This window comes from Oncorhynchus keta, chromosome 12, assembly GCF_023373465.1.
Source record: "Oncorhynchus keta strain PuntledgeMale-10-30-2019 chromosome 12, Oket_V2, whole genome shotgun sequence".
NCBI lineage: Eukaryota > Metazoa > Chordata > Actinopteri > Salmoniformes > Salmonidae > Oncorhynchus > Oncorhynchus keta.
Window position 1 is genome coordinate 29635227 of NC_068432.1, and position 19958 is coordinate 29655184.

General features: G+C 44.4%; 1 protein-coding gene across 1 annotated transcript; it reads left to right on the plus strand.

Annotated features, from left to right (window-relative positions):
* Window positions 1–454: 454 nt before the first annotated feature.
* LOC118391265 (sestrin-3-like) lies at window positions 455–14880 on the plus strand. Its single transcript, XM_035782489.2, has 10 exons — window positions 455–805; window positions 6952–7017; window positions 7297–7497; window positions 10369–10551; window positions 10700–10933; window positions 11034–11181; window positions 11276–11394; window positions 11478–11668; window positions 11855–11999; window positions 12750–14880. The coding sequence occupies exons 1-10, from the start codon at window positions 728–730 to the stop codon at window positions 12834–12836; spliced, it is 1452 nt and encodes a 483-aa protein (XP_035638382.1). The 5' UTR covers window positions 455–727; the 3' UTR covers window positions 12837–14880.
* Window positions 14881–19958: the final 5078 nt, after the last annotated feature.

A 19958-nucleotide genomic window follows, 5' to 3' on the forward strand; every position in this document is an offset into this window, starting at 1 on the left:
CTTCCTTTATGTCTGTATTTATTTATAGTTTTTAGTATAAAGATGAAAATAATGGTTTTATTATTGAAGATCTACCTGGCTGTAGACCTGTGTTGCGTTGCTCTGCAAATTGCTGAGCCTTCGTTTTTCATCTTGTTTGTTTACACACACACACACGTAAATCTTTATTGCCTATTACTAAAACAAACCTTGTAGACCAGAGTATTGTATCCTGGTTCTATCCATGCTGTTATATCCAATTGAAATTACTTATGACAAACGCATTGCAATACATCGTAACACAAAGAAAAGTAATCAAATTGTATTATTTTGCTGAATGTTGTTTTTTCCTTTATTTGGTACGGATTCAAGTTGCTTTTTAGTTGTCTTGGGTCTAATAAAAGGATGCGGGTTGTGGAAAGTTATTGCTTTAATAGCTAACTAAAGACAGCAGGCGTATGTTGTTTCGCAAACACACCCCTCTAGCTGTTGTGCGTCGCTATTGGCTGGTGGGCGTGCCCACCTCCGGCAGAGCAAAATCAGAAGTTTGCTCACCGAACTGCCTGGCTTTGTGTGGTGAGCGAGACTGGGGAAGACAGAGCCTCCGTATACCACTCTCGAAAAACGGCTTCGTGATATAACAACTCTTCGGTCTCCCCAACCCACCACTACCACACCTGCAAGAGAGTGACATAGGCCTACAGTTATTTAAAGTACCGTTTCTACGACGGTTACAGTGGCGGCCAGCATGAGCTTCAGTGCGGACTCCACCTCCCCCAACCCATTTCACATGTGTAACATCTGTCAAAAGGTGATAAGGAAAAAGGTATGGTGTTTTCAGATTGATTTCTCCAAATGTTATTTTTACTAGTCGACCAATAGCATGTTTTATCAAGGTGATTAGTCATTCCTTCCAATTTAGATAAAATATAATTGCACCCTATTAAGTTTTCAATTAGATCCTAGTACAGTAAGTCGCTTATAGACTCTAGTAGGCTTTGATTTAGATCTACTGATTCAGACAGCAGACATGCACATATCTTTTCATGGGTCTAATCCTTCCCTTACTGATATGTTTGTATTAAATTCTGTATTTCAACATCATCTATATATTTGCTTCAGGACCTGAATTGCTTTAGATTTAGGCCTATTGTAAATAATCTCAAATCTAATAATTTAGTCATTAGTCATGGGCTTTTTTGCAGTTCATGAACAACATGAAAGTTAATGATAATTTGATGACAATCAGACTGTTTTTCCATTCAAACATATCAGACAACAATCTGCAAAAATTGTCCCCTTTGCATTGATTTAATTCCCAGTATGGTCATCAATCAGTATGATAGCAATAGAGTGGGGGGATTGATAAGAGTCTAACTCACTCACTGCATGTAAATGGTAAACTCATTAGAAATGTATCTGCATTTTGCACACAGATGGCACATATCCATTACACAATTAATGTACTCAAAAACATTTAGCAGAACAAATAGAGACTACCTTTGATATTAGTTTAGCATGGTGATCATATTTCCACTGCATCACTTCCATTTTCTCTGCAGATTCACTGTGAAGTACCATTTGTATTTACATTTTGTGGTAATATTTGTATAGGCATGTGAGTGTATAGATTGACAACTATACCATGAACCTATATGCTAAAATGATTGTAATCTGTCATCGAATACTTAAAAATGTTTTTATTATTGACTTCAAGTCTAATATTTATTTCAAGTACATTTCTAAAAATGTTTTGGTATATTTCTAGTTAATCCCTACTTTTATTTAAATCCACCTCTTAATTCCTACTTCTTTCTAAATCTCTACTTCGGTCTAAACAACATTCTGTTGAAGAACTTCAAAAGCAGCTCTCAGTCAATGAATGCATCAATACTCTGTCCTATCCCTGTTGCCACAGTTATCGGTTTAACAACAAAACATGAGGACATACAGATTACAATGCCTAGAGACAGCTTTGTCTGTATGCACACCAGAGTCAGCCCTTTCATGACAAACATCACTGACAGAAAAAAAACACTTTCATGTCTGCCTCCTACATTTACCAATAGATACTGGTAAATACTCTATGCCTCAATCAGATATACATATACTGGTAAAGGCAGAAACTATAGATATTTTATTTTGTAGGTTAAAACCCGAAAGGTTTCATAGAGGTTTCATAGAGTTTACTGAAAGAGAGAGAGAGAGAACTGTCACTTGGCATTTTACTTAATTTATCTTTAATTATGATGTAAGATTCTTGTTTTTGATTACTTTATTACTTATTTAACAAATACTTATCCCACAATTACAACTGTCTATTAGTTTTTTGTGTGATGGAGACAGACGGGTCCAGGCTCTTTTTAGATCTGCACAGGCCAGGATATATAGGAGCACTTGAGCCACATCTCTCTGTATCATCTCAGGTAGTTGCATCAGCCACGCTGCCCCAGCAACAGACACACATCACACACAAAGGGCCAGAGGGCAGAGAGAATAGGAGAATAGAGGGGGATAGGGAGAAAGAGGGAGGGATTGCTACCAGGTTGCACCTGTCTGCAGCACAGCACAGGGCAGGTCTGTCTGTCTGTGTGTGTCACCGGTGGCAGTGGGAGACACAGGGCTTCAACCCAATTAGCTAGATTCACGGGAAATTGCCTGTCTGTTGACAGAAGGCACATTCAAAGGTCTGTTATGTAATAAGACATATGCCACTGGAACAGAGAGGGGTCTCTCTGACTCTTTCTCCTCCACCTCTATATGTATTGAGCCTACACTGTCGTTAGCTTGTGTGACATTTTACAGTTCTTGTTTACAATGTCCTTCATAAATATTATACCCTTCATGTACATTTTTTCAAAATTCTATATATTTTTTCTCTATCGGTATATTGGACTTTAGCTATATTATTTGCTGTAATATTATATCTGCCTTTTCTGGAGGATGAAATTGTAGCCAACTCTGTATGACTTCATTTAAACAGGAGGATACTTTAAACAGGCATCCATTGTCAATCCACCGAAAATCTGAAAAAAGGTAAAGATAGGATGGGCCTCTCTTAGTAGCTTGCAAGAAATCCTATTTGGATTTACAGTAGATACAATTGTGGTACAATGGAGGCTATAAGAGAGGTTTAATGTCTTAATATTTAATCGTTTTAATGCTCATGTTCGTTATATTAATATGCTCGTTTAACTTTATCTGGTTTGCCATTCCAAATAAATTGGAAAAAAAACGTCTTGCATTGTTTAAAAAAAGGATTCTCCTAGAGTCAGTAAAATATGTCAACTGTGATTTCACTAGAGAAACTGGTACATTTTCCAGTTACCAAAAAATTGATTCACATTCAAAATCCTATGTTCCCTAAACCTAATCCCTAAATCTAAAATAGCCTTTCTTCTTGTGGGGTTAGGGTTAGTCATGTCCCCAATTTTCTTGTTTTTACTATCCTTCTGAACAAAAATATAAAATGCAACATGCAACAATTTCAAAGATTTTACTGAGTTACAGTTCATATAAGGAAATCAGTCAATTGAAATACATTCATTAGGCCCTAATCTATGGAATTCACATGACAGGGAATACAGATATGCATCTCTTGGTCACAGATACCGTTTTTCTTTACATTAGGGGGCCTCCCGAGCGGCGCAGTGGTCTAAGGCACTGCATCGTAGTGCTAGCTGTGCCAAATGAGATCCTGGTTCGAGTCCAGGCCCTGTCCCAGCCAACCGCGCACAATTGGCCCAGCGTTGTTCTTGTCCCATCACGCACTAGCGACTCCTGTGTTTCCTCCGACACATTGTTGCGGCTTCCAGGTTAAGCGGGCATTGAGTCAAGAAGCAAGAAGCTGGGTTGTGTTTCAGAGGACGCACGGCTCTCGACCTTCACCGCTCTCTCGAGTCCATATGGGAGTTGCAGCGGGAGTTACCAATTGGATACCACAAAATTGTGGAGAAAAAATAAATAAAATGTATAAAATAAATATGTATAAGTTAGCGTCATGGATCAGAAAATCCATCAGTATCTCGTGTGACCACCATTTCAGGCCTGTGGAATGCTGTCTCACTCCTCTTCAATGGCTGTGAGAAGTTGCTGGATATTGGCGCAAACTGGAACATGCAACCCAGAGAATCCAGAGAATCCCAAACATGCTCAATGGGTGACATGTCTCTTGATCATGTAGAACTGGGACATTTTCAGTTTCTAGGAATTGTGTGTAAAATAGCCTTCTCCAGTGTACGTACCAGTGACCATCGAAGGTGAACATTTGCTCACTGAAGTCGGTTACGACGTCAAACTCTTGTCAGGTCAAGACCCTGGTGAGAAGGGTGAGCACACAGATGAGCTTCCCTAAGATGGTTTCTGACAGTTTGTGCAGAAATTCTTCGGTTGTGCAAACCCAGAGTTTCATCAGCTGTCGGTGGCTGGTCTCAGACGATCCCGCAGGTCAAGAAGCCAGATGTGGAAGTCCTCGGCTGGTGTGGTTACACGTGGGGTCTGCAGTTGTGGGGCTAGTTGGACGTGTGTACGAAACTAATTTGTCTGCAGTTGTGGGGCTAGTGTACGAAACAAACATTTGAGAGAAATACACTTTTTGTGCATATGGACAATTTCTGGGATCTTTTATTTCAGCTCATGAAACATGGCACCAACACTTTACATGTTGCGTTTCTATTTTTGTTCAGTGTAGTATTTAAAAGTATTTTTACTTACTTACTTACTTACTTTACATCACTGCCTCTGGGAAGAGATCTCTTTAACCCTCTCTCCTCAGAGCTCTCAGTACATTAAGTTCAATAGATGTACAGGTGAGACATACACAACCTAACATAAATCTACACTTTAACATGCCAGACTCACACACACACACACACACACACACACACACACACACACACACACACACACACGACAATGTGAACTATAAAGCTGCCGTTCTTTCCTCTGCCCAGGACTTGATCCCAATGTTCCATGGCTAATGTGTGTGCACACAGGCTGTTTGCTCATCTCAAAAGGTTACAAGAGGAGGGGGTTACTTTACCTCTGAGCAAATGGATTGATGCACAAAGGCCTGGCTGTTACATTTTAGTCACTTAGCAGACATTCTTATCCAGAGCGACTTACAGGAGCAATTATGGTTGGATGCCTTGTTCAAGGGCACATCGTTAGATCTTTCACCTAGTCGGCTCAGCGATTTGAGCCAGTGTACTTTCGGTTACTGGCTCAATGCTCTTACCCGCTGGATTTGTCTGCTGCCCATTACATATCAAACCTCACTTCTATACAGTGCATTCGGAAAGTATTCAGACCACTTCCTTTTTTCCACATTTTGTTACATTACAGCCTAATTCTAAAATTGCTTAAATTAAATGTTTTTCTCAGCAATCTACATGCAATACCCCATAATGACAAAGCGAAAACAGGTTAGACATTTTTTCACATTAACAAAATAACAATAAATACCTTATTTACATAATCATTCAGATCCTTTGATATGAGACTTGAAATTGAGCTCCGGTGCATCCTGTTTCCATTGATCATCCTTGATGTTTCTCCAACTTGATTGGATTCCACCTGTGGTCATTTCTATTGATTGGACATGATTTGGAATATATAAGGTCCCACAGTTGACAGTGCATGTCAGAGCAAAAACCAAGCCATGAGGTCGAAGGAATTGTCCTAGCTCAGAAACTGGATTGTGTCGAGGCACAGATCTGGGGAAGAGTACCAAAACATTTCTGCAGCATTGAAGGTGCCCAAGAACACAGTGGCCTCAATCATTCTTAAATAGAAGAAGTTTGGAACCATCAAGACTCTTCCTGGAGCCAAAACTGAGCAATTGGGGAAGAAGGGCCTTGGTCAGGGATGTGACCAAGAACCTGATGGTCACTCTGACAGCGCTCCAGAGTTCCTCTGTTGAGATGGTTGTCCTTCTGGAAGGTTCTCCCATCTCTGCAGCACTCCACCAATCAGGCATTTATGATAGAATAGCCAGACAAAAGGCACATGGTGGCCTGTTTGGAGTTTGCCAAAAAAGCACCTAAAGGACTCTCAGACCACGAGAAACAAGATTCTCTCGTCTGATGAAACCAAGATTGAAGTCTTTGGCGTCACGTCTGGAGGAAACCTGGCACCATCCCTACAGTGAAGCATGGTGCTGGCAGCATCATGCTGTGGGGATGTTTTTCATTCAGCGGCAGGAACTGGGAGACTAGTGAGGATTGAGGGAAAGAAGTACAGAGAGATCCTTGATGGCAACCTGCTCCAGAGCACTCCGGACATCAGATTGGGGCGAAAGTTCACCTTCCAACAGGACAATGACCCTAAGCACACAGCTAAGACAGCGCAGTAGTGGCTTTGGGACAAGTCTCAATGTCCTTGAGTGGCCAAGCCAGAGCCCGGATTTGAACTCGATCGAACATCTCTGGAGAGACCTGAAAATAGCTGTGCAGAGACGCTCCCCAGCCAACCTGACAGAGCTTGAGAGGATCTGCAGAGAAGAATGTGAGAAAATCCCCAAATACAGGTATGCCAAGCTTGTAGCATCCTATCCAAGAAGACTTGAGGCTGTAATCACTGCCAAAGGTGCTTCAACAAAGTACTGAATAAAGGGCCTGAATACTTATGTCAATGCAATATTTCAGTTTTGTTATTTTGAACATTTCTAACAAATGTTTTCTTTGTCATTATGGGGTATTGTGTGTAGATTGAGGGGGAAAAAACAATTTAATCAATTTTAGAATAAGGCTAATGTAACAATGTGGAAAAAGTCAAGGGGTCTGAATACTTCCCGAAGGCACCGTACATGCCCTCTTTTTCACTTAATGTAAAAAAAAATATATCTTTGTTTCCCGAACATGGCTGAGTTCATTTAAGTGGTGCTTAAAGTGGGGTTGTACATCTGTTCCTTGTGTACTATATGGTTCCTTAGCTAACCCAGTTTCCTTATCTAACACTCTTGTCTCGTCTCAGGATAAAGGAGTCAGAGTGCCGCGACCCTTCTCCAGTGGACCCAGTGCCTTCATTCCAAAGGAAGAGGTGAGAAAATGCTTTCGTTCTGTCTTGAGGCTATACTTCCCCCTGTCCTGCTTACACTCTCGTTTTCTGTCACTTTTGTTAATCTCTAACTTTTTCCCCTTTTGTCTTTCTTTCCACCTTTATCTTCTTCTAGCCTCGAATTTAGGTGTAAACCATATTTTAGATTACAGCAGCAGCATTTTTACTGTAACACGATTTCAATACACACTGCCTAACTGAAACCTCTCTCTTCCCTGTCCTGCCGGACCCCTTCCCCCTATCCCTCCCTCCTGGTTCCAGATTGTGGAGGCGTCCCAAGTGGACCCCCTCACAGAGCAGCTCCTAGCCGAGGCCTACTCTCCGTCAGGCCATGTGGACCACCTGACCCAGGTGATGGGACTGCACCCCCACTACCTGGAGTCCTTCCTGCACAGCCAGTTCTACCTGCTGAGGATGGACGGCCCCTTGCCTCTCCACTGCCGACACTTCATCGCCATCATGGTAAACACTGGAGTAGGATGAACAAGAGATTATCATTGGGTGTGTCTAAAATTGCACCATAGTTCCCTATATAGAGCACTACTTTTGACCAGAGCCCTGGGAACTCGTCAAAAGAAGTGTAGTATATATAGTGTGCCATTTTTCCCTGCAATGGTTGAGGTTAGGATATAGGTAAGGTAAGCTGATCCTACAGGCAACTTCTACCTGAAGCTGCATGATACAGGATAGGTCAACGGTCAAGCTAAGCCGAGGGGGATGTCTCCTGCATAGACACGTCCTCTCTTAGATTCTCCCTCCCTGCTCAGGAGACCTACGTAACACACTTCTACTGATTTATATCATCTCCGTATTCACCCATTTCCCTAACAACCAATAGCTGTCCCGACGTGACGGATTATATTTTTCTTTATGGTGTTTAAACTTCCGTCTCAGTGCTGAGATTCCCCGGAGGGAGGGAGAGAGAGGGAGAGGTGTGCGCGCGCGCGCCTAGGCATACTGGCCACTCAACACCTCCATACTGGCCACTCAACACCTCCATACTGGCCATTCAACACCTCCATACTGGCCACTCAACACCTCCATACTGGCCACTCAACACCTCCATACTGGCCACTCAACACCTCCATACTGGCCACTCAACACCTCCATACTGGCCACTCAACACCTCCATAGTGGCCACTCAACACCTCCATAGTGGCCACTCAACACCTCCATAGTGGCCACTCAACACCTCCATAGTGGCCACTCAACACCTCCATAGTGGCCACTCAACACCTCCATAGTGGCCACTCAACACCTCCATACTGGCCACTCAACACCTCCATACTGGCCACTCAACACCTCCATACTGGCCACTCAACACCTCCATACTGGCCACTCAACACCTCCATACTGGCCACTCAACACCTCCATACTGGCCACTCAACACCTCCATACTGGCCACTCATCATCTCCATACTGGCCACTCATCATCTCCATACTGGCCACTCATCACCTCCATACTGGCCACTCAACACCTCCATACAGGCCACTCAACATCTCCATACTGGCCACTCAACACCTCCATACTGGCCACTCAACACCTCCATACTGGCCACTCAACACCTCCATACTGGCCACTCAACACCTCCATACTGGCCACTCAACACCTCCATACTGGCCACTCAACACCTCCATACTGGCCACTCAACACCTCCACACTGGCCACTCAACACCTCCATACTGGCCACTCAACACCTCCATACTGGCCACTCAACACCTCCATACTGGCCACTCAACACCTCCATACTGGCCACTCAACACCTCCATACTGGCCACTCAACACCTCCACACTGGCCACTCAACACCTCCATACTGGCCACTCAACACCTCCATACTGGCCACTCAACACCTCCACACTGGCCACTCAACACCTCCGTCTGTGGAGCTTTGTTATGCAGCCATCTCAGAGGGTCCTCCCAGCACACCTCCAACTCACCCAGTTCCTGATGTGGCCCACAACTAGGCCAAAGTCTGCCCCCTCACTCTTAACGACACAGCATGTTATGTCAGGAGGAACAGCTAAATGCAATGCATTGTCAAATAACCATGTGGAAACCATCAATGTGCAGTTTAAAATAAGTCATGCTTAGAAGTGACAGTATACAACATGCCTATAAAATATTAATTGAGTATAGATCGTGCATATACAGGCAAAATGTATGCTTTATATTAGTCTGCCAAGCCAGTTACATGGTGAATGCAAACTAAAACAGGACTGTTAAATACAGTACTACCCAGAATATTTATTTTATTTTTATTTCACCTTTATTTAACCAGGTAGGCTAGTTGAGAGCAAGTTCTCATTTACAACTGCGACCTGGCCAAGATAAAGCAAAGCAGTTTGACACATACAACAGAGTTACACATGGAAAAGTCTAAATACAGTGTGTGCAAATGAGGTAAGATCAGCGGGGAGGTAAGGCAATTACTAGGCCATGGTGGTGAAGCAATTACAATATACCAATTAAGCACTGGAGTGATAGATGTGCAGAAGATGAATGCGCAAGTAGAGATACTGGGGTGCAAAGGAGCAAGATAAATAAATAAATACAGTATGGGGATGTGGTAGTTGGATGGGCTATTTACAGATGGGCTATGTGCAGTGATCTGTGAGCTGCTCTGACAGCTGGTGCTTAAAGCTAGTGAGGGAGATATGAGTCTCCAGCTTCAGTGATTTTTTTTTTGCAATTCGTTCCAGTCATTGGCAGCAGAGAACTGGAAGGAAAGGCGGCCAAAGGAGGAATTGGCTTTGGGGGTGACCAGTGATATATACCTGCTGGAGCGCGTGCTACGGGTGGGTGTTGTTATGGTGACCAGTGAGCTGAGATAAGGCGGAGCTTTACCTAGAAGAGACTTGTAGATGACCTGGAGCCAGTGGGTTTGGCGACGAGTACGAAGCGAGGGCCAGCCAACGAGAGTGTACAGGTCGCAGTGGTGGGTAGTATATGGGGCTTTGGGGACAAAACGGATGGCACTGTGATAGACTGCATCCAATTTGTTGAGTAGAGTGTTGGAGGCTATTTTGTAAATGACATCGCTGAAGTCGAGGATCGGTAGGATGGTCAGTTTTACGAGGGTATGTTTGGCAGCATGAGTGAAGGATGGTTTGTTGCGAAATAGGAAGCCGAATCTAGATTAAATTTTAGATTGGAGATGCTTAATGTGAGTCTGGAAGGAGAGTTTACAGTCTAGCCAGACACCTATAGTATATAGAACAAGAATATAAATAGTTTAGACAGTAGAAAACAACAAAGTATATGCAGTAAAGGAAGAGATTTCCCAGTAGGCTATAAATATAGATAAGAAAGCCTCCCCTCTTTCTTTCTCCAGGCTGCAGCGCGTCACCAGTGTTCCTTCCTGGTGTCTCTGCATGTGCGTGAGTTCTACAGGATGGGGGTGTGTCTGGACTGGCTGAAGGGCCTGCAGTACGTCCCTCAGAGACTGAGGAACCTCAACGAAATCAACAAGCTCCTAGCACACAGACCATGGCTCATCACCAAGGAGCACATTCAGGTTAGAACACAGACATACATAAAACATACACATATTCAAGTACATTATCCACATATGCACATACTGTATCTATTCAAAAACACAACTTTTATCCACATACGCACACAAAGTAACTCACACCAAACCCTTTTCTTCCCCTCTACTTTAGAACTTGGTGAAGACAGGGGAGCACAGTTGGTCTTTGGCAGAGCTGGTCCATGCTGTGGTCATATTGACCCATTTCCATGCATTGGCCAGCTTTGTGTTTGGCAGTGGCATCAACCCCCAGGTTGACACACAAAACACCAACGGCTTCCAGGCCATCTACATCAGCAACTACTGTACATGTGACCTGGCCAGCGACCATCACCTGGACCGAGATCTCAGCAGTAGCAGCCCTGAGGTGAGATTTAACTATGTGTGTTTGGAGGGATTGTGTTGGAAATGTATGTGTAACTCTATTGTCATAATAATAGAGTTCTGCTTTATTGTGTGTGTTTCAGACCACAGACTCGGTCAGTGAGTTGGAGGCGCTGATGGACAGAATGAAGAGGCTGCAGGAGGAGAGAGAGGAGGATGAGGCTTCGCAGGAGGAGATGGCCACACGCTTCGAGAAGGAGAAGAAAGAGAGCCTATTGGTGGGCTCTGGAGGTACTGCAACCACACCTGTTCCTGTTGTCTCTCTCTCACTGAGTAAAAGGATTATGTGATTACTGATTATGATCCATCTCCATTGTGACTGCAGATTTGGAGGATGAGGTGATGCCCACATCCAAAGTGTCTCAGTTTGTGGAAGATGCCACCTTCGGGTACCAGGACTTTGCTCGACGCGGGGAAGACAATCCACCAACTTTTAGAGCACAGGTGGGTGATAATGGAAAATCTTAATTCCACTGTCATGCCTGAACAACTTCACTCGCTTTCTCTCTGTCTCTCTCTGTCTGTAGGACTACTCGTGGGAGGACCATGGTTTCTCTCTGGTCAACAGGCTTTATTCAGACATCGGGCTGCTGCTGGATGACAAGTTCCGAACAGCGTGTGACCTGACCTACTACAACATGGCCAGTCACGAGGACGTGGACACCACCATGCTCCGACGTGCACTCTTCAACTACGTGCACTGCATGTATGGCATCAGGTAAGGCATCAGTGCCCTTTCTGTCACATACATTTCTCATTCACTATCAAGTGTGGATACTTAGTATTAATCAAGTTAGTGTGATAATGATAATATTTAAATGAGTGAGTAAGTGTTTATTGAATCCCTGAAGTAGTCCATAGCAGACCGTAAAGTGATGCTCCAGGCTTGATGTCCTGTCTGCAGATATGATGACTATGACTATGGGGAGGTGAATCAGCTATTGGAACGCAGTCTGAAGGTCTATATAAAGACCGTAACATGTTATCCAGAGAGGACCACTCGTCGCATGTATGACAGCTACTGGAGGCAGTTTCGCCACTCCGAGAAGGTTAGAAAACTGCAGATGCTCGTATTTGTGAGAGTGTATAATCGTATGGTGTTTATGTACATGTGTATCATTTGAAAAACAACGTTTTGCTTTTCTTTACACTGTCAACAGCCACAAAAATGATCTTGTGAATCCTGATATGTCTTTGTAACTAGGCCAGAGTTCAGTGGCAGGATTGGTCATGCTGTTAGATTGTGTTTCTGCAGGAGGCTTTGGCTCATGAGTACATTAGGACTATTGAGCAGAGCTGGAGGAAATTAAGCTCTTGGCTGCAGGAACATGCTGTTATTGTGTTTTGGTTGTTCTGCAGAGAGGCCCCCTGTTGGAATCTGACTGGGCTGAAAGAGATGAAAGACGAGCTCGAGTTATTATTAGAACCAGCAGCGTGGAAGTGGGTCATTGTCTTGTTTTTAATGCTCCGGTCAAGACAACCTGGAACAAATGTCTCATCCCTGACGTAATGAGGACAGTAGCATTCACTTTAGTTAGTAATTATGTCTGTACAAGCATCTTTTCCTTCAGACCCCATTAAAACGTTTCTCAACAGAATCTCACTTGGTTTACATATCCGACTCAGTGAGATGTCTTTTGTCTCTTACAGCCTTGTGCTACATTCTGCAAATGCATATCCATTTTACAGCTCAATGGCTGTCCATACTGCAGTCCATACCATTCCAGTTATATAAAGTAACTGCACTGTGTTATAGTATGTATGGTATGCTAATCCTCTGGCCACCATGCCCCTTCCAGGTCCATGTGAACCTACTCCTAATGGAGGCCAGGATGCAGGCAGAACTGCTATATGCCCTACGCGCCATCACACGCTACATGACCTGACCAACCACAGCGGGCCATCTGTGTCCACCTGACCAATAGAAACCCCAGCCCACGTCCCCCCCAACACCGCTACTGGCCTTTCCCCTCTCCACAGCCCCAGGAATGCGGCCTCTGGGAACCAGGAAACTGTCTCACTACCAGTCACATGTCACTGGCCTCTTACTGTATGGTTGGATGGGGACTTTTACCTATTTTCTTTTAGCATAATGAGGAATTATATGAAAATGAAGGAAATCCTACTGTGAGTGTGTAAAAATTGTGAAAACGGGTGCACGTTCTCATCCTTTTTTGCCAAAATGATATTGCCAGTTTGGCTTTAGTGACATAGTGAAGGGGTTGGAGTTCATGACTAACTTTAAAAAATATATATTTATCCAAGCAACCTCAAAGTACTGCACTGTGCTCTAAGGAAATACTGAATAGCCGGAAACGGTGTTGCACAACGTAGAATATACCTCTGAATGTAATGCCTTGATTTGGTACAGTCCCACCAATATCAGGTGTAAGATTAAAATATTATCTGATTGAGAGAGCAAGCCCTTTTGTGGCACTATTTTAAAAAGTGCAATATTTCTACATAATTTGCTATTTAAAAAAGGTAGACTTAGCTAAATGACGTTGCCATGAGCAGCACCGCAGATATTGAGATGAGTGAGATGCAAGACTTCACCCTAACAGTCACACACAGTATCTTCGCATGGGTATGAGTTCACTTCACACTTACAGCGTGGTAGCCAGGATACCAAAACAGAAGTTGAACCTCTCGCTTCATCACTCTTAGTTGCTGCAGAAATTGACCCACTATGCTGTTTACTTTTATGCATCTGTCATATCTCTGAGTTTACCTTTGACAGAATAATTTTGCTTTTCAGTATATTTATACCTTTGTCAATAAATCTGTCAAATTAAAATATTTCTAGAGAACTATTTATCTGCAATGTTTGTCCTAATACAGAATATAAATCACAGCAGGTAGCGCACAAGATTTTGTGGCAACATTATCAGCAATTTTAGGACTTCTCTCATCCTGTTCTGTGCCAAATGTTTCTCACTGGGTCTGTAAGACATTAAGATGACATACTTGTCTATTTCGACCAAAGATGCAGTGTACAGATGTTAGATCCATGAGACATTTTCAAAACATTTTTATATTCCATTAGGAAGTACATTTTTAGAACTGCAATAAGCTATGTAATGCTGGGAACGTGCTCTGTTTTGTTTTATAATTACTGAAGTATCACCACATGAGTGTGTTCCTAATCCTAAAATCTGCACTGTTAACTTTGTATCACCAGCATTTATTTTATGCTTATTTCTTCACCAGTGTAGGGTTGAAAAAAATCAGTGTTTTTGTGAATGATTGTTCTTTGCACATCTGTATCTGCAAATGTAGGAACTGCTGATGGCAGTGTCAATCATTTTTGCAGATATTTACTGTAGGAAAAAAAAAACTCCCAGTTGGAAATATGCAAGAAATGCCAGTATTTCCTTAAATCCCCTCTGTCTCAAATCTTTCTTGCATTTAATTTCTCAGATGTGAAATGTGTCATATCACCCCCCATGTATAGGTTTAGTTACAATGTTTAATCAATGCCTCTGTGAACTCAGATGACATTCACCAAAGTACTGTTTACTTTTTGCCAACCTACCTTTTAAAGGGATATTTTTTTCATTAGTACACATAATCATGATGCTGTATTAACAGTGGACTAAAGAAAAAAATACCCAAATAGTTTGAGTGCATTTTCATATTTTATTTGAATAAACAAAGTGTTAACAATACCAATTAGGCTCTGTATCATCAGAATTATAACTGATGATGGAAGCTGAGTTGTCCAAACTTTACAAAATGATAATCTACTGGTCAGAGTTAAAGCTGCACTTCTCTCTTTCCCAGATTGTGCTTCAGGATTGTTGTAATAGTTTTGGGAGGTCGTGCCTTCCCCCCCCCCACACCAAAAAAAGCTAAAAGGACAACAGTGCAACTGAAACTGTACCTCGCCTGTAAGGACATTTTCAAAACAATAAAGAAGTTACAAATACATTATGTGTTCTGTTTATTTGATATATCAACATGCATACTGGTAACTTGATGTATGATACTGGTATATGTGTATCTGTAGCATCAGTCAACATTTTAGTAACTCATTCTAGATAGAAAAACTGTGGCATGAAAATTAGGCTATTTAGAAAAATGTCTCCCACAAATACACATACTGTAAAATCGGGTTTCAAAATTGCTGTTCGACCTCAGAGGTTCAACTGGTTAGCTAGACATGATAATGCCACAGAACAATGAGCCAGATATTTCCTTGGATGTATAAGTGTGAAGCATCTGCTTGGCGTTTCCACTCACTGCCAAATATGGTAATGAGAGGAAGCTCAGTGACCGGCAGATGGAGAAGTTGGAATTTGGCCAACATTACGCAGATTTTCTCATGAATTAAACGTTTGATCTCAATACTGTTTTCTGTTCCCAAAACTAGAATATGTTACGAACAGAGTGGACTAAGTCATGTAAGATTTTACCCTTTGCCAAATAAAAAACAATATTGTTGTTTAGAATGAGGCGAATTGAGTTCTTGCACATGCATGTCACAGAGTAGGCTTTGGATGTCAATTAAGGGAGCAGAGGGGTTGGGTTAAATGTGAATGACACATTTCAGTTGAATGTGTAGGTGTACAACTGACTAGGTATTCCCCTTTCCCTTCCCTTTCCATAACGGAAATATGCAAATATGTGCTAGAATGCGCCTATAGGATCTCGTTAGTGCGTGCTTGGATCTGCCCTCTCCTCTTAGGATCCCTAACCCTGGACCCATCTTTCTCTACTTCTCTTCACTGCCTCAGCATCTGACACCTTCTGTACAACTCTGATCCTGGCAACCTCAACTAGCCTTTCTCTTACCAGACACCTCTGATCTCCAACATCATGGGTACCCCTATAGTTTACACAACTTTTTCCACCTATACACCTTCCTTTGTATCATGTCCTTCTGCACACTTCTCAATTTATCCTCCTCAACACTTAATGCCACTCTAGTTATCACTCCTTTCAATGGTGCCTTGCTCTGGAGAGGAAAGCAAGTCGCAGTTCTTGTCCCCAATCATGTGGCACACGTTCACTCACTCTAGACGGCAGAAACGCAAAATATCTACACGATTACACTTCGAGTCATCATGCAAAACTACAAATCCCTGTAAGCTCCTGCAAGTCATCTCTAGCTGATACTTTTGCAAACAGTTAGTGTCATTTTAAAACTTGCACAAGACAGTTCACAGAATTGTCAATTTAAAAGAAATGTTGGCAATTTATTCATTACTACATTTAGCTAACATTAGGTAGTTAATCCAGAGATTCTTACATTTGCCTCGATTCAGTAGTGTAACAGCATTCCTCCTCCTCTGAGGAGGAGAAGCGAGAAGGATCGGAGGACCAATGCGCAGCGTGGTAAGTGTCCATAACGTTTATTAAAAGACATAAACTGAACACTACAAAACAATAAACGTGAACATGAACGAAAACCGAAACAGTACCAAAACACTCACACGGAAACAAACACCCACAACTCAAAAGGCTACCTAGGTATGATTCTCAATCAGACAACTAAAGACACTTGCCTCTGATTGAGAACCATACTAGTCTGAACTCAAAACCCCAACATAGAAAAACACACATAGACTGCCCACCCCAACTCATGCCCTGACCATACTAAATAAAGACAAAACAAAGGAAATAAAGGTCAGAATGTGACAGTACTCCCCCAAAGGTGCGGACTCCGGCCGCAAAACCTGAACCTATAGGGGAGGGTCTGGTTGGGCGTCTGTCCGCGGTGGTGGCTCTGGCGCGGGATGTGGACCCCACTTCACCACAGTTTTTGTCCACCTTCTCAACCGCCCCGTGGCCTCTTATGAGCGCCAACCTCCGACTGGAGATCCGAGCCATGGGACCCGAACCGGCCGCGCCGGAGTGAAAGCGATTCCGGCATCGCCGGCGTGGCTGACGGCTCTGGCGGCTCCTGGCTGGCTGACGGCTCTGGCGGCTCCTGGCTGAATGGCGGATCCTGGCTGACCGGCGGCTCAGGACAGACTGGCGGCTCTGGCGGCTCAGGACAGACTGGCGGCTCTGGCGGCTCAGGACAGACTGGCGGCTCTGGCGGCTCAGGACAGACTGGCGGCTCTGGCGGCTCAGGACAGACTGGCGGCTCTGGCGGCTCAGGACAGACTGGCGGCTCTGGCGGCTCAGGACAGACTGGCGGCTCTGGCGGCTCAGGACAGACTGGCGGCTCTGGCGGCTCAGGACAGACTGGCGGCTCTGGCGGCTCAGGACAGACTGGCGGCTCTGGCGGCTCAGGACAGACGGGAGACTCTGGCGGCTCAGGACAGACGGGAGACTCTGGCGGCTCAGGACAGACGGGAGACTCTGGCGGCTCAGGACAGACGGGAGACTCTGGCGGCTCAGGACAGACGGGAGACTCTGGCGGCTCAGGACAGACGGGAGACTCTGGCGGCTCAGGACAGGTGGGAGCACCTGTAGGGAGAAGATGGAGAAACAGCCTGGTGCGGGGGGCTGCCACCGGAGGGCTGGTGCGTGGAGGTGGCACTGGATAGACCGGACCGTGCAGGTGCACTGGAGCTCTTGAGCACCGAGCCTGCCAAACCTTACCTGGTTGAATGCTCCCCGTAGCCAGGCCAGTGCGGCGAGGTGGAATAGCCCACACTGGGCTGTGCTGGCAAACCGGGGACACCATACGTAAGGCTGGTGCCATGTACGCCGGGTCCGAGGAGACGCACTAGAGACCAGATGCGTAGAGCCGGCTTCATGGCACCTGGCTCGATGCCCACTCTAGCTTGGCCAATACGAGGAGCTGGAATGTACCGCACCGGGCTATGCACACGCACTGGGGAAACTGTGCGCTCCACCGCATAACATGGTACCTGCCCGGTTCCTCTCTCTCCGGTAAGCACGGGACGTTGGCGCAGGTCTCGTACCTGACTTCGCCACACTCCCCGTGTGCCACCCCCCAATACATTTTTGGGGCTGCCTCTCGGACTTCCAGCCGCGCTACCGAACTAGCTCCTCATAATGGCGCCTCTCTGCTTTCGCTGCCTCCAGCTCTGTTTTGGGACGGCGATATTCCCCTGGCTGAGTCCAGGATCCTTTGCCGTCCAGAATCTCTTCCCATGTCCATCTCTCCAGGTATCGCTGCCTCTCCTGCTGCTGCTGCCTGTTACCACGCTGCTTGGTCCTCTGGTGGTGGGTGTTTCTGTAACGGCATTCCTCCTCCTCTTCTGAGGAGGAGAAGCGAGAATGATCGGAGGACCAATGCGCAGCGTGGTAAGTGTCCATAAAATGTATTAAAAGACATAAACTGAACACTACAAAACAATAAACGTGAAAATGAACAAAAACCGAAACAGTACCATGTGGCCAAAACACTCACACAGAAACAAACACCCACAACTCAAAAGTGAAGCCCAGACTACCTAAGTATGATTCTCAATCAGAGACAACTAACGACACCTGCCTCTGATTGAGAACCATACTAGACTGAACTCAAAACCCCAGCATAGAAAAACACACAGACTGCCCACCCCAACTCACGCCCTGACCATACTAAATAAAGACAAAACAAAGGAAATAAAGGTCAGAACGTGACAAGTAGACTTGTCCAGATCATCAGGGCATTTGTAGTTATTTATGTTAGCCACATTAGCAGCTAATTAGCATTTACATTTTTTTAGGGGGGTAAATACAGGCAAATATATTGCTAAAAGTCACCTAGCCCTAGACAGAATTATACAAAACGTCATGCCAGGGTAAGCCTACATGAAACACAGCCCTTATCAAATCAAATGTTATTGATCACACACTGTAGTGAATGGCTTGTGTTTCTAGCTCCTAACAGTGCAGTAGTATCTAAGAACAATTCACAACAATACACATACATCTAAAAGTAAAAGCATGGAATTGAGAAATATCTAAATATTAGATTGAGCAATGTCGGAGTGGCATTGACTAAAATACAGTAGAATAGACTTCAAAATATACATACGTGATGAGTAAAGCTGTATGTGAACATGATTGAAACATTATTAAAGTGACTGGTCTTCCCCTATTAAAGTGGCAAGTGATTCCAAGTCTATGAATATAGGACAGCAGCCTCTAAGGTGCAGGGTTGCGTAACTAGGTGGAATCCAGCTAGTGATAGCTATTTAACAGTCTGATGACCTTGAGATAGAAGCTGTTTTTCGGTCTCTCGGTCCCAGCTTTGATGCACAAAAACTGACCTCGCCTTCTGGATGATAGCGGGGTGAATAGGCCGTGGCTCGGGTGGTTAATGTCCTTGATGGAGGAACTTGACGCTTTCCACCTTCTCCACTGCGGTCCCATCAATGTGGATACGGGCGTGCTCCCTCTTCTGTTTCCTGAAGTCCTTGATCAGCTCCTTTGTTTTGTTGACGTTGAGTGAGAGGTTTTTTTCTGGCACCACTCTACCATGGCCCTCACCTCCTCCCTGTAGGCTGTCTTGTAATCAGGCCTACTACTGTTGTGTCATCTGCAAACTTGATGATTGAATTGGAGGAGTGCGTGGCCACGCAGTCATGGGTGAACAGAAAGTACAGGAGGGGGCTGAGCACGCACCCTTGTGGGGCCCTGTGTTGAGGATCATCGAAGTGGAGGTGTTGGTTCCTACCTTCACCCCCTGGTGGCGGCACATCAGGAAGTCCAGGACCCAGTTACACAGGGAAGAGTTCAGACCCAGGGTCCTGAGCTTAATGATGAGCTTGGAGGGCAATATGGTGTTGAATGCTGAGCTATAGTCAATGAACAGCGTTCTTACATAGGTATTCCTCTTGTCCAGATGGGATAGGGCAGTGTGATGGCGATTGCATCATCTGTGAATCTATTGGGGCGGTAAGCAAATTGAAGTGGGTCTAGGGTGTCAGGTAAGGTGGAGGTGATATGATCCTTAACTAGCCTCTCAAAGCACTTTATGATGACAGAAGTGCTACGGGGCGATAGTAATTTAGTTACCTTTGCTTTCTTGGGTATAGGAACAATGGTGGACATCTTGAAGCAAGTGGGGACAGCAGACTGGGGATAGGGAGAGATTGAAT